General features: G+C 37.3%; 1 protein-coding gene across 1 annotated transcript; it reads right to left on the bottom strand.

The window, feature by feature from the left end:
* Window positions 1-10,600: 10,600 nt before the first annotated feature.
* On the bottom strand, window positions 10,601-13,438 carry LOC143750714 (uncharacterized). Its single transcript, XM_077243890.1, has 3 exons — window positions 13,361-13,438; window positions 12,635-12,866; window positions 10,601-11,646 (listed from the first exon to the last, which is right to left on the bottom strand). The coding sequence occupies exons 1-3, from the start codon at window positions 13,436-13,438 to the stop codon at window positions 10,601-10,603; spliced, it is 1,356 nt and encodes a 451-aa protein (XP_077100005.1).
* Between the last annotated feature and the right edge of the window lie 8,258 nt (window positions 13,439-21,696).

Here is a 21,696-nt window from a genome sequence, read left to right as displayed (position 1 = left end):
CGAATACTATTTAGGACGGAGAGTATGCGAATTGGGACTGGCCCCATGTCTCCCTTATTTAACACACCTGATTCAGATCATCAGCTCATTAGGAGAGGGCTTAAGAACTCAGCTGAGCGTGTCAGATAAGAGAGAAATAAGCCCTATTGACACAGTAACTGTTTCTCATGGGGATGTAAAATATTTTCAACATTTACAAGTGCAAGTCTGTGATTTTTACAGTGATGCATCATTTTGAGATAAAATGCAATAAAGAAAACCATTTAGCGCATCTATCTTATTATTTTTAAGCCGGATATTTAAATGATAAATAGGATATTATTACACTACATATATTATTCTCATTATCCAAGCATATGACATTTCATTTACAGCAAAAATTCATGCTCCCACAAAACTTGCTCCTTCACCATGAAAAAAATCGCCAACCGAATGCATAAGTTGTGTCACTGAAGTTCCATGCAAATACATTTTTTTAAAGACGTCCACTGAGAAACAATTACCATCCAGAGCTATACAAAATGTTCAGAGCAGTATTTGTTCTATGTTATTTGTTTGTCTTCCAGCACCATGAGAGTTGAACTCCAAAGTAGGGATGCTATCGATTAATCAATGATCGATAATTGATTATTAATAATTGAATAGATAAAACGTGTCAGTAATTAAGCAAGGTCATCATTAGGGTAAGTGGTTATTTGTGCACCATAAACAATAAAGTTGACGCAAGGAAAAATTAAGCAAGCACGCAGTAGATTGTGATAATTTTACTTCAAATGAAGGTAAATGAGGCTGTAGCGTTATGGGGCATCAACAAGCAGACGAAGGAATATTGTCAAATAGTAAAAAGACTTTTTTTTTGTATTCTCCAACTTTTTTGTAATATGTAATATCCTACGCACATTTTTAAAGAAAAGAACACTTATAATCGCAAAACAACCTATTTGCAAATTAGCATAAATGACATTGATACATTTTACAATCCTACTAGCCTGTTATTTAGAGTAAAAAATGCATATTGCTGATGCATATACGCAGTTTTAATGTTAACGATTAATTGATCATTCATTTAAATGATAATTGAACATTGGAATTTGTGTGAATTGAGATCCCTACTGCAAACCTCAATAATCAACTTAATATGGCAGTAAATCACTTTCACCCAAATAAAACAGAAATGAAGCAATAAACTGTAACATTTATTTTATTTATTAAATATAAAGGTGTGCTTTCTTGTTATTTCTAAACATTCCATCTCATTTTGTGTTATATAAATGCATTATCTGACTGAACCTACCAAGTAATGGTGTAATTAAATACACATTTGCTATGCTTTTTCTTAGGATAGTCATGGTAATCTCGAGGAACTGGAACAGTACACACACACTGAGGATTGTCACGAAGGTGGCTTCATGGATGATCCTTTAGAGACTGGAACTTTATTTTTGTCAAAAAAAAAAAAAAGCAGAAGTACTATGGTAAAAAATTGATTTACTTAAAATATAAATGCACCATTTTTGCATCAAACTTTTTAAGTAAACCCAACTTGGAATAATTTTACTTAGAATTAACAAGAAAACCTTTGCTATATGTAATTGAAAATTTAAGTTCACTCAACATTCTTTACTTAAAAATATATGTAACGCGTATATAATTTACTAAGTAAAGAATGTTGAGGGAACTCAAATATTTAAGTACATATAACAAAGGTTTTCTTGTTAATTTTTAAGGTGCATATATATTTTAAGTAAATCCAACACATATTTTTTTAGAGTGTATACCTCATGCTTACACATGGCACAATCCACTTTCCATATTAAGAAAACTGTCCTTCAGTGTATTCATTTGTGGTACATTTGCATCAGTGGAAATATTCCTTTTCCTTATATATATATGTATAAAATAGCCAACTGTCGATGTACTCTTCATTATTGGAAAACCAATATTTTGCATTGTAAACACACTTCCATGCAAAAGCTCATCTCATGTCTCTCCTCAGCACGCATGTACAACACACTCTAACTTCATAAAATACATTATACAAATTATTATGAAAATTTATTTTTAAAAAAAATACTAAAAAGGTAACGATGAACAATAAGTTTAGTCAGTCCCACCACTGGAACTACGACAGTCAGTTCCACACCGTCACTCCACCAGTGGCCCCCTAATGAAGCGACAGAGAGGAAAAGCAGACCAAAGAAAAAACATACGAAAGACAACAAAATAAACCAAATAAAGAGACAATAGAAACATAAGGAAAACAGAAAAGGAAAAATACAAAGGAAAACAAAATAACCCCAACTCATGTTATGTCCACGCATATTATGTGTCTTTTAACGTCTATGTGTAGGCATTTAATATGAACCCTAATCACCTAAGAAAATAAAAAATGAAAAACCTCTTCAATAATACCTGGACTCGTTTAATACCTGAACTCCTCCAGTTCCTAGCCAAAACAACAAACTAATATAAATGTTGATGTAAAAGGATCCTATCCCTTGGGGTTGTGAATCAGTACGAGGGTGTTCATTGTTTGTGAGGTTGTGTTTTGCAAGTAGTGTAGTTTGTACAAGATCTCCTATTTCACTCTTTATTTCTCATTCTCGGTTTTATCAATATGTTATGCCAGGGGCGTAGCCATCATTTCAAAAGTGTGGGGGGGGGGGGGGGGGGGGGGGGGGGGGGGCAGAATGTCAAGCATTATACCAGGTGTTTTTTTTCTTCAGAATTTACAGGTTTTTGCTTAATTGGCTTAATATGCTATTATGTTTAAAACAATAAAACAGAAAGAAAGAAATGTTGATGTTCTGTACTTTATATTGCACATCGTATTATATATTGTAAGCCTACTATATTGTTTACATATTTCAAATTGTTTTTTGTGTATGTTGTTTTGTATGTGAATGGCACATAGTAATGGATACATGCACATTAACTTTCTACTTTGTTCTAGTCCACATTTCAGAAAGGAAGTAAAAAAGTCACTCAAACCACACAATTTCAAAGATGTATTGAACTCAATTGACAAACATGTCACAGTAAGGAGACCTTAAATCAGTAGAACAATTGCAATAAAAGGTTAGGTTCATTTCATTTAGGCTTTTCTTTTTAGGTTGGTTTGTTCAGCAGATTATTCCAGAATTAAAACTAGCATATATTATTTTAAGCTACTTGAAACTGCCAAAAGTGTTTCTGCGACGCTGATTCCCATCTATGAATTGCTGAGCAATCATCTCTCTATCTATACTGTCCAGTTTGACACCGTGGATGTGACACACAGCGACACTGTTTAGACGAGACTGTGTCATTGTGCTTCGGAGCCAGGTTTTTAATCTCCGAAGACAGCTGAAGCTTCTTTCAGCCTCTGCTGAAGAAACAGGGCAAACAAGGAGCAACCTCACAAGTGTTTCCACTTGGTCAAAGAGTTGGCGGACTTCTGGCAACATATTCCGAAGAGTGTTTGCTGCCTCAGTAGTTGACTGATAATTATACTTGGTCTTGAACATTGCTAATTGCACCCTTAGTGAAGCCCAGTGCAATTCTGGATATTGTTCCAACAGACCACCAACAGACTCTCCTGTCAACAGTACCTTTTCAATAGAACTGATCGTACGCAGCCCCTCTTGTTCAAATCTTTCTTGAAACTGCATATTGACAACATCCAAGACCTTGAAAAATTCTGTCCTAAAGTAGTCTGCTGAGGAACTAGGTACATGTGCTGAACCCTGACCAGACAGGCACACTTGGTGTGACCAGGTGGCTTTCGAGCACGAGGCATTTCAATTGAAGACAGATTTAGAGAGTTACACATTTGTGTTGCTTTGTTGTAGACACTTTGGAATGCATCCTCTGTTCTCTTTTTTTCAATTGTGTCCTTCACACAGTTGACAGCAGCTAGCATTCCATCTACTGACTGAGTGCGTCTCTGAAGAGAAGCATTGAGACACTCCAGCTCTTCTGTCACTTCTAAGGCAAGTAAAAGGCCTAGCAAAACATTGCCATTTTGAAATCTATCAAACAACCCATTTGCCCTGCAAGCTGACTCTGAATGACCACATGCAATTTCCTCTAGAGCAAGTAACATCTGCTGATACTGGTTTACCACAACACGGATGGCACAGGTGCGCACTGTCCACCTTGTAGGACACAAAGGTCTGATGGCTTTGACAGATCCACTCTCTGACTTTGAAATATCCTGGAAAATTGACTTCATTTTCACAGATTGGCCAAACAAAACTCCCAATTCATGAACCCACTGCAAAGAGTACAGGAGATGCTGTACAAGCATGCTGTGTAATTAAATTTACACAGTGTGGACCACAGTGGACGTATAATGCAAGTGGCTGACTCTCTTTGATGATGGCCTGTGCCCCTGAATACTTCCCTGCCATGTTCGCAGCACCATCATAAGCCTGTCCTCTCAGCCCAGTGATGGATAAGTTAAGACGAAGCAATACATCCTTCAGAACCTTTGCCAGGTTATCTCCTGTTGTCACGGACACTTCATACAGGCCAACAAATTCCTCATGGACTATTAGATCGTGATCAACATATCTAAGACAGACTGATTCCTGTTCCTTCCCTGATACGTCTTGGGTACCATCCATGATGACACAAAACTGCATGTTAGGAAGTGAATTGATGTTTTGTGCAATTTCACGAATTATAGAATTGCTGAATAGATTGAGGATTTCATTTTGAATTTGTGGACATGTATAATCGGTTTTGAGAGACAACCATTTGCTTAGGCTGGGGTCATCTTCCGACTTGTATTTTAAAAGCTGATTAAAGTTTCCCTTATCATCATCATGGCCTCTAAAAGATAAACCTTGTCTTGCCAGAAACTGCACAGCACTGATTATCTTCAATAGGCATTTCCTTGCCTCCTCTTGCTGGGATGCCCTTACATTGGATAGCTGAACATCTATTGGTCTTGATTCATAGATGTGTGTTGTTATGGCTGTCCCGTGACATTCTGATCCAGCATGCAATGTAAACCTCTCTCTGGCCTTCTTCCAGTTTTTAAAGCCAGAGCTGATAAAGGTGGTTTCTGTATTTTTGACAAGTTGTGACGTTTTGTTTTTAAAGGGCTTGTGGCAGTAGAAGCACAATGCTCCATCAATACCAGGCTCAAAATGGAGCCATGCAAAATCTTGGTACCACTGAGCCTGAAATTTTAGTGTTTTGTCCCTAAGCACCTGACACACAATAGTCTTGGGATCTGGTTGGTGGGGTTTTAATACAAGTACTGAAGACCCATCTCCTTCTACAACTGTCAACATGTCTGATGCACTCTGCTCTGTCTATAAAAAGTATGAATTAGTCTGATTAGTCAACGTTTAAGGTATCAAAAATATCTCAACATAGACAGTGCTGCTACATTTTTTTATTCCTTTCAGATTACACATTCATACAATAAATGGTACACAACAACATAGGCTTTTTTGTCTCCAAATCTAAGGCAAATCATAATTGTCAATTTTAGCTATAACTGTAGTCATAACTTTTCACAAAATGTGTTTTTACTTTGTTTAGCCTTTAAGGCAGTGTAGACATAAAACTCATAATGAATGTGTAATGTAAAAACAAACCATTTTCTTAACTTATTCCAGTCAATTGTTTTCCTCACCTCTGAAGCCTCCTTGACACTTTCTGCCTCATTCACTCTCAACTCTATATTAACTTCTGGCTCTGTCTATTGAAAATAAAGAAGTGTTTGAAATATGTAGATACATGAAATTGTGACATACATAAGAAATTAAGTACACCGCTGAACAATTACCAATTATTTGTATCCTAAATTATTTTTCCTACTGGTAATTTTATGATTGGTCTATATGGTATTACAAACACCTGTTGTAGATTTTATACAATGTATTTTTTTTTTTAAATGCAATAGCAGGTGATTATAACTTTTCACCTGTGAAGTTTCTTTTGTTTGTGTGTCATCCTCTTTCTGACCTGACAACCCTAGACTGCCTGTTTCTTGATCAATCTTGACAACACAGAAGAAGAAAAAAACGAAAATTAGTGCAATAATACTAATGATTCCTATAAATTAAGACCTACATCAGAACATTAATGCATACAATTTCATACTGCATTGAATTTTAGGTAACACTTTACAATAATGTTTCATTATTTAACATTAGTTAGCTACTTTAGTTCAATTTATCTGTCTGTCTGTCTATCTGTCTGTCTGTCCTTCAGTCAGTCTGTCAAACTTCAAGCTTTTACAATTACTTCAAACTTTCTGGTTAGGCTTTTTCAAGACAACTTAAAGTTTGTTTACAAACTTTATCTAATTGTAAAGTTTTGCCGAATTATATGGTAAACATCATGTAGGCCTACACATCATGTTACAACATTGCCTGCTTCAAGCAGATAGTGGCTGTTAAGTGTTAATGCATGAAAATTCAAATTCAGCATTAACAATCACCATCTTATTGTAATTTGAAGGGCTTTGATAACATATCTGTGAAAATAAAGACATTCCAAATAAAAAAGACTGAAAATAAGTGCACGTTTGTGCTGCAGTGCGAGTAGTGAATATTTTCAATTTCCAACTAAACTTGTTAATTATTCAACATATATAGAATTAGGTAGAGTTATTCAACATTGTGCAACACAATTCGGATACCACATGACAACTTACAGTGCTTGGCTTTTTCGTGAAAAAGGAGTGAAGAGTTTTTTGCCGTTTTGAACTCATTGCGACTTCATTGCGCGTGTCGTTATGCACGAGTCGATTACCATGGAAACGTGAAAGTCACGTGCGTAGACTATCTTGACTCTTTGAATTTTAAATCTGGATGTATACACATTGGCCTGCGAAAACCTCAACTTTTCGTGAACACACTTGCCCTATGAAAAAGTGCGGGGGACGAATTTACATTTTATAAGCGTAATCTATGCCCATGTGTTATGCTAGGAGCATTTCTAAAGTTATCTTTAGTTTGAATGGTGAATTCATTTATTCCCTGTTATCCAGACTTCTCTTGAATTGGCAAAAGCAAAGTCTTCATATTAAGACACCACCATGTCTTGAAATTATCCAAAGCCATGTCTAATGATCTGCAGGGTACGTGTTTTTTGCATTTGTAGTCACTGGGGATTTGTTAAACTTATTTTGAATTGCTTACTTATTCTTCAACAATCAGCAACCTGTTACTTATGAATACTTTGCAAAGTAGTTCTACTATACATCGAGTTCATACGTTAAGTTTATTGCACATGAATCAAGAAACCGGTTTGCATGCAAGTTTTATAAATTTATTGTTGAGTGCTTATGTTTGCAGGTAGCCTATTCATTAATGCATATGCATTAAGTTGCCTACATGCATTGAGTTTACACTGCTCCCAAAAAAATAAGTAAATTTTTTTTTTGCTCGATACTTTTGTTTTTCTCTTCATCTATTTTCCAGTGTGAACAGTTGTGGTGCAACAACAACAGCAGGATAGGGTTCATCCTGTTAGATCCATTTTTGAAGGTAACCTTTTTTGTTAATTTCACACTTGACTATTAATTGTTTTTTACAAATTGACTTTGACAAAAAAAAGGTGAACCTGGCATATTTTCTGCATTTTGGGGGATTTGTCTGCTTTAAATGTATCATATTTTTCTCAGTCAGTTTAGATATGAAAGCTTGTGTCTATCCACCATGAAAATCTACTTTTTTGTTTAATGTACTTTTCAGACCAATGCTGTGGAAATACACAGAGAAGTTGATTCAGCGTTTAATGGTGTACCTCTCTGATAATCTCATCAGGCATTACCAGGTGATTGTCTGGAATTTATCGAACGCTATACACAAGTTTACGCGGCAAATCGTGGGCGGCGCCATAACTCTACACATATGCACTTCATTTACGCCGGAAGTGGTTTGCACAGCGTCTGCCGGTGTAAACACAGCTATTAAGATGCTAGCTTGGGAACACGGTTCCACTACTTTAACTGGAGATGGTGTTACTATCCCCCACCCGAATTCAGTACAGAACTGGGAGGATAACATGATGACGTGGCCCAGGATAACGTACAGTAATATTTGCTCCTACTTTATACAATCCATGGCAATAGACGGAAAAGCAATGGACAATCTGAAAGCCTCCGAGGCGTACCAATATCTGCACAGCAACAAAGTCGGTTGTGTTATGTCATACAAACATGATCACTTTATTTATCTTAAAGCAAATGTAGAGCCTAGCCAGTGTTTGAACAATGCGTGGCATAATGCTTGGGTGCTGGTAACTGAAGCTGGAGAAGTTAAAACTACGGGATGTACGTGTGTTGCTGGACCAGGTAGATCTTGTTCCCACTCAGCTGCGATTCTGTGGAAGGTAACTAGATTATTTGACCATTGTAGCCTAGGCCTTTTTTATTGTTGGTATCCGAACTACATCATAGGCGACTTGGCTAGAGTGCAAAGTGTGTGTGCCATGATGATAATAATTAGGCGCGTGAGATGTGCGGGCGCGAACGTAACTGTGTGTGTGTGTGTGTGTGTGTGTGAGAGAGAGAGAGAGAGAGAGAGAGAGAGAGAGAGAAAGAGAGAAAAAAAGAGAGAGAGAGAGAGAGAAAAAGAGAGAGAGAGAGAAAGAGAGAGAGAGAGAAAACTTTACAGGCATGTTATTTTTTATTGTAACAAATACTTTTTATTAATGTGAATACATTTTTATTCATGTGATGCAATAAATGTGTTTTTAATTGATTTTAATTGTATGCATTTTCATTGTAAATGTATTTTAATTAATTGTGTATAGTGTTTAGTGTATATCTGAAGTTAATTCAATAAATACGTGTTTCATACACCTCAATGTAGTCCATTGTTGATTATTATGATTATTATCCTATGCCCCGATTCTGTAAACCCTACAATATAGGCCTGTCTTTTTAGCGCAGGGGATTAGCTACTGTGAACGCGCAGCTAAAATAACAGGAAAAAAATTGTGATAGAGGGTCCTTTGAGATAATTGGCCCCGGGGCCTTGCAAGTCAAAATCCGTCCCTGACTATATCTCTCTAGGTGGAAAATGCTGTGAGACAGGGGAAAACCGGGCGTGCCTGTACAGACGGACAGAACCAGTGGAATGCTGGTCATAGCAAGATGAAGTATGTGCACTTCAAACGGCACAACAGGAAGGATCTCTATCAACCGCCGCCAACTTCACAGCCATCCTCTACCACTCCAGAACCGGCACAGGAGGTGACACGCTTTAGGACTCATGAAGAGTGGAGGAGGAACGCACTTGCATCACCAATGGCAGAACTTTTCAAATGCCCTGGGAATAGCCTTCTGCAGCTCTGCTTTAATGCAAATACCTCCTCCATCATCGAGCCATCACCATGTCCAGGCCTCCATCTCCTAACCCATGATGAGCACCACACACCACTGGCTTGTGTAAAATGCAGAACCTTCTACGATAAATACATTAACATGTCCACAGCCCAGCTTGAGGAAATTGAGAAGGTTACAAAATCACAGAGCAAAGAACAGGTCTGGCATGATGCACGGAGAGTGCGCATCACAGCAAGCACGGCTAAAAAGGTGCCCGCTCGCTCAACCACGGCGCCTGACAAGTTTTTGTCAGATCACTTACACCCATCCTTCCGTGGTAATGCCGCAACCCGTCAAGGAGCGGAGGGGGAGGAACTTGCGAGGGACTATTTGGAAACTCTGGGCAACAGCATTGAAACCAAAGGCTTAGTGGTGTGCGAAAAGGAACCGTGGCTTGCAGCATCTCCCGATGGAGTGATAAACAAAGACATTCTGTTGGAGATCAAATCACCTGTGATTGGAAACAAGTCACTTGCAGAATTTTTGGCAACAAAGAACTGTGAAATCACAACTGTGGCAAACATAGATAGAGTAGATTACCATATTGCCTGCAATGGTCCAAAAGGCTACTACAAGCAGGTACAAATTGGGATGCACTGCACAGGGCTTCAGCACTCCAAGTTGGTGATCTGGAACAAAACTGAGCACCTAGAAATTGAAGTACCCTACGACCAAGGCTTTGTCCAGGGGCATATCAAAAGGCTGCGCACATTCTACTTTGCCCACATGCTCCCGAAAATTGTTGATGATTTTGTTGAGGGAAGGTTACAGTTCTGCAGTAAATATCTCAGCATTTTAAAACCAAAATAAACTGCCTTATTTAGGTCATGGCCACAGGAGCAAACAGATGTTTGCCACTACTGTTTGAGTTAAAATAAAGTTTTATTTCATTTCATATATGAAATTTCATTTCATTTAATTATTGCACTGAACTACGATCATTAATTATAGGCTTTATGTTCCTTAGAGTGCTACAATTTATTTTAACACAGTTCATCATTCATAGTACGCTCATACTGTACATAAATGACACTGGATGAATTAATTGTTTTGAGTAAACTAAACAAATGGCTTCAACAAGAAAGATTGTGTGATTAATCCTAACAGGTATTAAAAAGTAAAATACAAAAGCAGCCCACACAATTACATCACCTTAAAAATATTCATATATAATAAAAAAATACAATGCATGAAGTATTTGTTGTATTTATCTGTATTTAATGAGCAACATGGCTGGGTGTTGGTAGACAAGGACACAAGGCAAAATTAAATCTCAGATGGCACTCTGATCAGTGGACTCTTCAGGTTAACTAGGCCAGCACAGATGGTTAAGATGTTGTCCAGTTTCGGTGCCATGCTGATGGGGACGGTCTGGGATAAAATCTTAAAGACCTTCAGTCTCTGTATTGCTCTTTCCACGTGTATGCGGACATTGGCTACTCGCCTGGTGCGTGTGGTCTCCTCATTGGTCAACTGATTGCGTCTGTAGGTGAATGCAGGGATGTTCAAACGGACCTTTCTCTCATCAAGCAAGTCTCGAATGGTGAACCCACGGTCCGCCATGACCTCATCACCAGCCCTCAGATAGTCTAGGAACCCACTGTCCATGGTGATAAACTTATCGCTGCTTCTGCCAGCATAGGCATCAGATATAAACATGATTAGCCCATTAGGGGCCACAGCGACGAGATATTTCACAGTGTTGCGTGATTTGTACTGGCTGAAAGTGTCACTCCTTGAGTCGTAGTTTGTGGCTCTCTGCATGGCACTTTCGGCACAGTCAATGATGCAGGTGGTTCGAGGGTAGTTCCTCTGAAACGACAAGGGCATGGTGGCACGAATGGTCTCTCTTGGAAGCCAGGGGATCAGGACTTTGAACTGTTCACCCATCACGTCAATCCAGTGACTAATCACAATGCTTGCCATGGATGTAGACACATTGAAGCGATGAGCAATATCTCCTAATATTAGGTTTAGTTTTAGCTTCATCAAGGTCATCAGGATTTGGTCAACAACAGGAAGGGTAATTGATAGCTTACTGAAAGGCAACAACACTGTCACCAGGGTGAAAAATTGAACCATACGCACTCCTGTATACAGCCGGGAACTAGCATCATCAATGACCGTGGTGCTAGTCACAGTAGGACCCATTTCTGCCTCGCACTGTGTGGCCTTGTCTACTTTAACAGACTGTGTTGTTGAACAGTACATGTGGTCAATATGTGACGGATCCTCCCATTGGGTCTGGGCATCTCGAAATTTTGGTGTAGCAGGCTCGGCCTCACAGGCAGGCTGACAGGTTTCAGGAGCATCTAAAAAGGGGAAGAGAAAACATGGATGGAGCAAAATTAATTAAGGCATAGACCATTTCTTTTACTGTGCGTCTTTGTTCCTGCCAGGTAAAAAATACATTCCAGGAGAGAAACACATGATTGAATTGAAAGAAAAAGCACAATGTCTAAGAAAGTAAATAATAAGAAAAGTAAAATATTAATTTTTCCACAACACTACAAACATCACAATGGCAAAATTTGTATTACAACATTGCACTCACACTCACACACACACAAACACACACACACACACACCATCACAACAGCCTGCCACCTTGCATTGCATTTATGATGTAGACTGCGTTCACATGCTAAGGAAAATATGATATTTCCCACTTGTGAACTGGTATTTACCAGTGTGTTGCGTTCAAGTGCTTTTGTTGTTGTAATGTGGTAAAAAGATGGAGATCCAGACCTGTTATTTAGCTAAAACTATTTTAGATTGCTTAAGTCATCTGCAACAGCAAGAAAATGATGCATCAAAACTCAAAAGGTAATAATAATAAAATAATATGCTATATATTTTTTAGATCATGAATAGTATATATTTTTACCATTCACGACTCTTGGGGTGCTCTCAGCCTTTTTGAAAAGTTCAAAGGTTATTTCATCTCGGCAACTCGTCCATCAAAATATTCTATGAGTTGCCCAGTGGAAAATACCACATGAGGGGTGTTCATGTGCATTTTCCACGTCGGCTTTTGGTATTTACCATAATTACCATCGCACATGAACGCAACATAAGGCACACGCAGGCATGCACACACACACACACACACACACACACACACACACACACACACACACACACACACAAAATTAATGATGTAGCTATCGTGGGCATTGTTTGTCCCATATCCAAAACAATCAACTGCCTCAGCAAAATACCGGTAGCAATGTTAGTGTATGACAACTTGTGCATAATTAACAGTATTGTCAAATTCATAGCTAAATTTGCTTTACTTACCCTCAGATGCAAGTCTGCGTTTCTTTCTCTGGGTGGAGACAGTGGTCCGCTGGGTGAGTTGACGCCTCTTTGGCTGGGGAGGGCGATTGTATCCCAACCACAACTCTGGGAAAGGATTATCCTTGGTTGGTTTTTGGTCAACAAAGTGATAGGAACAAACAAAAACGGTGCGGGGTGGTTTCTTTAGATTCAATGCCTTCAGCCAGGTCCTTGATTCCGAGTCGGTATCAGGCTTGTGAAAAAATGTAAACAATGGAGCGCATGGACATTGCCTCTTCGTAGCTGGTTTGTGGTCGTAACACTCTCTATCTAACCACTCGTTCAGGTGCTTTCGCGAGTTTTTGCACCCAACTACCGCACACGTCGTTCCCGAACCACTTTTATTCATGTTGTAAGTTAATTGTTATCCTCTTTGTCACTGCGATATCAGTGCTTTGTCGGCACAACGGAGCTAGGTAGCATTACCAGCCCGCCAGAACGGAAGTGGATTGCATAAACGGGAGGAGTTTAGGATGTAGAGCGGAAACGGCTCAAAAACTTGTGTATATATGCCAGTAGTTTTTATTCCTGCTCCTTGGGACTCCCTGCTCTGCACATTTTTGCATGTCTCCCTTATTTAACACACCTGATTCAGATCATCAGCTCGTTAGGAGAGAGCTTAAGAACTCAGCTGAGCGTGTCAGATAAGAGAGAAGAGCATTAGCGGGCAGGAAACACGCGACTGACTGAGTCTGACTGAGTCTGACTGAGTCTGACTGAGTCTGATTGACTGACTGTTTTTTTGACTGACACAGTGACAAACATAGCGACAAGTTACTAGGAGGAAAGACTAAGGACTGAGAAGTCAAGGTACTGTAAACACAGTTTAAAATGATAATTAAAGAAGGGGTTGTGTGAGGAACTTGCAGTGGGATTATCGACGACGGCCTGTATAGGTCCGGAAGTTCCTTGCAATCCGTAGGAGATGGCAGGGAATGACTCTGACAGAGAGAGTATTAGCATGGCTTGTAGTAAGGGAGATGAGAGTAGGATAAATGAATGGGAAAGTGATGAGAAGGGAAAGAGTCGGAAAAGAAAGAAAAAACATGCATCTAGCATTGAAGATTCAGAAAGTGATGGAAGTGGAAAGGCAGGACAAACAGTAAAGGAAGGAATATTGAATGTAGGTGTTAGATTTGAAGGACAAGGCGGAGTTAAGAAAATTGACCTGATTAAATTAACAAAAATCATCAAGAATCAGATTGGGGAAGTGAAATATGCAAGGATTCTAGGAGATGGAAATTTGCTAATTGGATGTGAAAATGAGATACAGTTCGACAAATCTAAAAAGATGACATAAATTGGGTTCAGAGTTAAGTTTCAGAAGGTTGTAAAAGTTGGAGAAAAGAGATTTAATGGATGCAAAGGAGTGATTTATGGGATTCCCATTAATGTAAATTATAAAGAAATAATGGAAAACATGAGAGTGGGTAATTTCACAGTGAAAGGTGTAAAAAGACTGACCAAAGGAATAGAGAAAAAGGACACAGAGTCAATACTGATTGAATTTGAGGAGAAAGAATTACCTGAAGAGGTATATTTTGGATATGTAAAATACAATGTGAGAGAATATGTACAGAAACCAATGAGATGCTACAACTGTCAGGAGTTTGGGCATATAGCTAAAACGTGCAAAGGGAAAAGAAGGTGTGCTAGATGCGGAGGTGAACATGATTATGGGATGTGTGGTGAGGGAACACAACCTAAGTGTTGTAACTGTGGAGGAAACCATAGTGTAGTAGCATACTGGGGATGTGAAGCACTTAAAAAGAGGTAGAAGTACAGAAGATAAGACTAAAAGAAGTGTCATATGCTGAAGCAGTTAAGATGAATGGACAGAGGCACCAGAATATAGAGGGAAGAGTGAATAAAGGACAAGAGGAAATGAATGATCAGCAAGGGAAGAGGAAAGCATGGATAGAAAAAAAGAAACTGGTCACATTCATTGCAGGAGTAATTAATGCAACTCATGAGATTAAGTCAAAAACAGAAAGAATTCAAATAATTGTGAAAGCACCAATTGGACAGGGCTGAAATGGGAGAAAATAAATGATGAACTCAGGATGCAAGCAAGTCAGGAGACATCATGATTAGGTTCTTAAACCTAATAATGCTGATTTTACAATGGAATGCGAGAAGTCTCTTAGCTGAAAGGCAGGATTTTAAGCAATTTGTTGGTAGTAGGGTAGAAAAACCAGAGATGGTGTGCATTCAAGACACTTGGTTAAAACCTAAATTGGATTTTGTTTTATATGACTATGTGGCGGTAAGGTATGATAGAAGGAGGAGGAGGGTGTGCAACATTTATAAAGCAAGAAATAGCGTATAAAATCTTAGGAGTGGGAAAGGAACAAGAGTATGTAGTAGTGAAAGTAAGGGCTGGAAAGAGTTTTTAATTATTATAATCCTTGTAAAATGAGGGACAAAAATAAGCTAGAAGAGATAGAGGGACAACATTGTAATAATATTATATGGTGTGGGGATTTTAATGGGCATAATACATTGTGGGGGAGTGAAAAAACTGATTATAATGGTCAAACAATAGAATAAATGCTAGATGAAAAGAATTTAGTGTGCTTAAATAATGGTGTATGTACAATAATTGATGTTAACACTGGAAAAGAATCAGTATTAGATCTCACATTAGTTTCAAATAGAATTGCAGCAAGATGTGATTGGACAGTGCATAAAGATGGCACAATAGGTAGTGATCATTATCCAGTGTGATGTAAAATAAATATAGAAATAGTATGGAGTATTGGGGAAGCAAGTGGAAAATGGATTTTTGAGAAAGCTGATTGGGGAAAATTCCAGGAGGAAAGTAATAAATTGTTTAGGCAAATTAATGATGAATTAAGTGTTGAGATATTAGACAATCAAATTAAGCAAGGCATATCAGCGGGGAGTGGGGGAGAGAATGGAATTACCCAGTTTTGACTGCAGGAAAAGAGAACGCGATAACAAATAAGGAAAAGGTAGAGGTGATGGCAAAAGGTTTTGTTAGTATAAATCACATTATGAAATAAATGTTTTTCTCCAAAACACGTTGGCCACAATTATTGGCACCCTTTTATTAAATACTTTTTGCAATCTTCCTTTGCCAAGATAACAGCTCTGAGTTTTCTCCTGTAACGCCTGATGAGTTTGGAGAACACCTGACAAGAGATCAGAGACCATTCCTCCATACAGGATCTTTCCAGTTCCTTCAGATTCCCAGCTCCATGTTGGTGCTTCTTCTGTATAAACATTAATGGGAATATACTTCAGAGATATTTTTCTCGTAAAAAAAATTCTAGGGGTGCCAATAATTGTGGCCAACGTGTTTTGGAGGAAAATATTTATTTCATAATGTGACCCCCCCCCCTCCTACCCACCCCACCCCACACTTTAAATTACTTTACTTCGATGAAAGTTTAGAATTTTAGCAATTTTTTGAATGAAAAATCAAAAGGATATATTTTTTACAGACAGTTTTGATCATATTTACCAGGGGTGCCATTAATTCTGAGCACGACTGTATATGTGACTGCAGTAGACGCATCTTGCAGTTTTAAGGTTAAAGATTAATTGATCATTCATTTAAATGATAATTGAACATTGGAATTTGTGTGAATTGACATCCCTACTGCAAACCTCAATAATCAACTTAATATGGCAGTAAATCACTTTCACCCAAATAAAACAGATATAAAACAATAAACTGTAAGGTTTATTTTATTTATTAAATATAAAGGTGTGCTTTCTTGTTATTTCTAAACATTCCATCTCATTTTGTGTTATATAAATGCATTATATTTTTACCACTGTAAAACAATTACCAAGAAACTACCAAGTAATGGTGTAATTAAATACACAGTTGCTATGCTTTTTCTTTGGATAGTCATGGTAACCTTGAGGAACTGGAACAGCACACACACACTGAGGATTGTCACGAAGGTGGCTTCATGGATGATCCTTTAGAGTAAAATAAGTAAGATTATTCCTAGTTGGGTTTACTTAAAAAGTGTGAAGCAAAAATGGTGCATATATATTTGAAGTAATACCAACACATAATTGTTTAGAGTGTATACCTCATGCTTACACATGGCACAATCCACTTTCCATATTAAGAAAACTGTCCTTCAGTGTATTCATTTGTGGTACATTTGCATCAGTGGAAATATTCCTTTTCCTTATATATATATGTATAAAATAGCCAACTGTCGATGTACTCTTCATTATTGGAAAACCCCTATTTTGCATTGTAAACATACTTCAATTCAAAAGCTCATCTCATGTCTCTCCTCAGCACGCATGTACAACACACTCTAACTTCACAAAATACATTATACAAATTATTATGAAAATGAATAAAGAAAAATAATAGCAAAAAATAACAATGAGCAATAAGTTTAGTCAGTCCCTCCACTGGAATTGTGGCAGTCAGTTTTTTTTTTTTTTATGGCTTTAAAAATGGAATGGAATGGCCATGGAAATAGGTTACATATATATTTTTTTATATTAATTACATTTTAACGTTTAATAATTCTTAAATAATTATTTTACATTTTAATTGTTTTCTCATGCATTAGAACTATCCTACTATTATTAAAAAATTATAATAATAAATCATCTCTAGACAGTTCTTACAGTATGATACTCGACAGTACAAAATCTCTGTCTGGATTCGGCTCATTTTAGCAGCAACAATGGCTATAGATGACAGGGTTGTTTTTTGTTTTTTTACACGTCTAGACAAAAGTTTTGTTGGCTGACGCTGAAGAAACACAGGGTCTTCGTGAGTCACCTGGGAATGAATGCGAAACAGACACAGCAACATCCAGCGAGTCGGATGCTAATGATAATATTCATGCTTCAGATTCCAATAATCTTCGCCCTTCAAATATGGAGCTTATAATATGACAATTATTTTAATTTGAATTGTGTAAATTTGAAGTAGGCCTATTGACAAGTGTAATCTAACAATAATCTAATCTAATTTTAAATAGTTCTGAATTTGATTTCTTTCAACGAATATTGAAAATTTAAAATTTAATGAATTGAAATGTTTGGTAACACTTTAGAATACGGTTCCTTCGTTAATGAATGACTACACAAGAACCAATGAGTAACACAATATTAACAATCTAGTAACTATTATTAACTAACAAGAAACTCTGATTAACGAACTAGTAAGTAATAGCGCACAGATGAAAGTGGTAGTTCACTATTAACTAATCATTAACTACTATTTTTTTTTATTCTTCCCAGAGAACTACTGAAATTTTTCATAATTCATACAAAACTAATCAATAACCAATGCAGGATAAATGACTAGCACTACATTAACATTTGAACATTTGAAGGTTGTTTACATTATCAATATGTAATATTACAGCAGACTTATGATTTGGGAAAGCTGTTAATAATTGGCCTATGCTGTCTATTTATCAACTGAATAATTTTAAAGAAATAGATTTTTAAATGCAGTTGTCGGGACCTTACTTGTCCTGTGGCCAATCTTCCGGCATTCCTCTGGACTGGCATTGAATCACTAGAGTCACGGTGACGACTGGAACATATTGAGTCATCAGCCATCCAAATACCATATACAGTTATTATATCATTTAACCTACCTCCCAAAAAAATATGTTTTTATGTATGTCTCTTAGCTCATATATATATATGTGTGTGTGTGTGTGTGTGCATATCTTGTGAGTGAGAAGATTCTACACTTTATTGGCTTTTCATTAGTAACTACTGTAAGAATAATGGGAACAAACTAGTAATGACTCAAGTGTTACTACATACTTTTATGGGAATTTCTAATTATTTGGAATCCGTATTCTAAAGTGAAGATCATGGGAACTAACTAGTAATGACTCAAGTGTTACTACATACTTCTAAAGAAATTTTCTAAAAGTATACTAAAGTTCACAAAAAATCTCAAACGCTTGAAATGACTTTTGTGTTTGGTTGCACAAATCATGACTAGATCATGTAGTAACACTTGAGTCATTACTAGTTAGTTCGCATGATCTTCGCTTTAGAATACGGATCCAAATAATTATTAATTTCCATAGAATTATGAAGTACCACTTTCATCTGTGCACTATTACTTCCTAATTCATTAATCAGAGTTTATTTTTAGTTAATAGTAGTTACTAGATTGTTAATAAACTTTTTCAGTAGTTCTCTGGGAAGCATTAAAAAATAGTAGTTAATGATTAGTTAATAGTGAACTACCACTTTCATCTGTGCACTATTACTTCGTTAATCAGAGTTTCTTGTTAGTTAATAATAATTACTAGATTGTTAATATTGTGTTACTCATTGGTTCTTGTGTAGTTATTCATTAACGAAGGAACCGTATTCTAAAGTGTTACCAAATGTTTTTATGGCTGAATTTTATAGACATGTATTTTCAAACAGCTTTTTTGTTCTGAATTAGACTCCAAATATCCAGATTTTAAAAATACAGATTCAAGTTTTCAAGATGATGAAGAAATTCGTAACTTCAAATTCTGTTTTCTAAAGTTCAAAACACGGAAAATGCATAATGTACAGAAAGTAGGTCACAGGTCATCCACAGGGAAGAGTAAAGGATCTCAGAAAAGTCGAACGGAGCATTTTGGACAGTTACAGAGCTGCACTGATGTAGTTTCCTGTCGCAAACACGGTCCTGGTTCAAGAGCATCCACTGTGCATCTCTGTAACTGTCCAAAATGCTCTGTTCGACTTTTCTGAGATCCTTTACTATTTCCTGTGGATGACCTGTGACCTACTCTCTGTACGATTTGAATTTTCCGTGTTTTGAATTTTAGAAAACTGAATGTGAAGTTCAGACAGAGCCCGTCTACGGAGAGCCTATTCACTCCCTATTAAGTAAATTATTATACACTCCCTAAATGATTGTACCGAATTTTGGTTGTAGTTCCACCAGAGTTCCACTGGAGGTGATCGCCCTGAGTGCTAAATGAATGGGATTCTATGGAGCTAGACGACTAAATTTGTCTCTTTCACCCGATTGCCGTTGAGAAATCTCAGATTTGATTGTAGGTTTTGCAAGTTCAACATGGGTTATAGGTCGAAATTTGAATGAACGAGTCCTTTCGATTTCTTACAGGTTGAGTTGTTGTTGCCCATTACCCGCTAGCATTCTGCTAATGAACGCTGATTGGTCAGTGAAGGACTGATTACGTCCAGAGATACGGCTTGGTGGCATCGAGGCATCCGAAGCGGGACCAGAAAATGTACATGGAAAATAAATTAAATTTGAGTACTTGTTGTGTTATTCTTGTGTTAGGAAACACAGGATACATATAGTATAGTATTGCCACCTTAAAAAACAACAACCACCAATGTCCCGCTCAATAGTGCTAAATATCACTAAAAATTGAAAACGGAGAAAAATGCCTTGCAGGTGTGCAATGATAAATTGTTCTAATAGTGGGCAAGGGTTGTCCTATTTCTCATTTCCCAAGGACGAAAAAAGGTAACGTATGTGCTCCTGTGTTAATTGTCAAAGCCTACCTGAATTTACGGTGGTTCACACATATATGTGTGTTTTTGTGTGTGTATTTTCTGCGTGGTCTTTTAAAACAACAAAACAAAAACTCTTCTAGCACGTGTATTTACCTGTCAGCTGTGTTGTCGATGCCTCGAGAGAAAAGAAAGTGCAGAGCGCAAAAGCACCAAAGTGACTGAAGGATTGCCGTAAAGCAGTTCTCTGGACGTACGATGTGTATGACGTCATTGACATTTTAAAAGACTTTTAAAGTGACTCTAAAAAATCTAACACCCAGCAATGAGTAATTTCTTTGCATCTCCTTTCGAATACAACATTCAAATTACTAGACAAAAAATTTTATCCTGAGAAAAGTGGATTTTGAGGGGTATAGCTCCATAGACCTCCATTCATTCTGCACTCGTCCTGAGAGCGCCCTCATATGGGACCAGAGTGGAACTGCAGCCAGTTCAGAAGCCGGAAGTTTCCAGAGAGTGACAGTTCTCCCATTATTAGACATTCTCTGGTTCCGAATTTCTTCTTCATCTTGAAAACTTGAATCTGTATTTTTTTAAACTGGATATTTGCAGTCTAGGAACTCAGAACAAAAAAACAGCTGTTTGAAAATAAATGTCTATAAAATGCAGTCATAAAAACATTTCAATTCGTTAAATTTCAAATGTTCAATATTCGTTTAAAGAAATCAAATTCAGAACTATTTAAAATTCCACATAATATTCAATTTGTTAGATTACACTTGTCAATAATTCAAATTTACACAATTCAAATTCAAATCATTTTGACATATTATAAGGTCCATACTATAGCGGCTTCGGAATCGGTAAATCTAAACCGTGGACCTTCAGATCTGTCCGCCATAGAGGAACTCGCCACTTAACCAGTGCTGGGAAAATTTCCAATTATCATAATCTGAGTTCTCTATTTTTTCGCTCTCTTTGCTTTGGCTTTGCTTTGGCTGACTCTCGCCCCAGACCTCGGTCCTGAACTGTCCACTGGTTTCGCTGCCTACCTGTCCAGTTACTGATCTTCCACATTTAACCTCAGACTGCTTTCTGTTATTGATCCCTGCCTGGTGAACGGATACCCCTTTAGCCTCAGCCCTGTTGGTGGCTCGGGACTCGGCTGCCCGACTGTTTAAAAGTTGATTTTCAATAAATGCATTGTTGATTTTGAATTCTTCCCTTCAGGGTCCTCTCTGTTGCAGAACCTGGTAGTGCTTGTAAGCCACCTTGCCATAACCAAGTGCTAAAAAAATAATTCTAAATAAAATGCATCAAGATATAAATGATTAAATTAGTTGTAAATTAAATATATTTAAATACTAATACAAAAAGAAAAGAATAATACATTGACTTGGGTATATGGGCCTATTATTTGCCTCTAACGTTCACGCAAAAACTGTCATTCTGACTGTCTGTCTCTATAGGGGGCACTATAGGTAAGTCACTTGAGAATAAATCACAGCGTGCTTCATAATCAAAAACTTGGTAAATAAAATCATTGGTAACTAAGCAAC

Source organism: Siphateles boraxobius, unplaced genomic scaffold (genome assembly GCF_051911475.1).
Source record: "Siphateles boraxobius isolate OS27281-9 unplaced genomic scaffold, OSU_SipBor_1 25, whole genome shotgun sequence".
Taxonomy (NCBI): domain Eukaryota; kingdom Metazoa; phylum Chordata; class Actinopteri; order Cypriniformes; family Leuciscidae; genus Siphateles; species Siphateles boraxobius.
This window is presented reverse-complemented; position numbering and strand designations above follow the sequence as displayed.

Bases quoted from the DNA above. Each gene is read 5' to 3' on its own strand.
- LOC143750714 (XM_077243890.1), bottom strand. From the start codon at position 13,438: ATGTTTGTCACTGTGTCAGTCAAAAAAACAGTCAGTCAATCAGACTCA. The intron at 12,867-13,360 runs GTCAGTCGCGTG...TTTTTTCACAAG, and splicing joins GTCAGACTCAGTCAGACTCA to CCTGATACCGACTCGGAATC. The intron at 11,647-12,634 runs GTAAGTAAAGCA...TCCCCTTTTTAG, and splicing joins ACGCAGACTTGCATCTGAGG to ATGCTCCTGAAACCTGTCAG.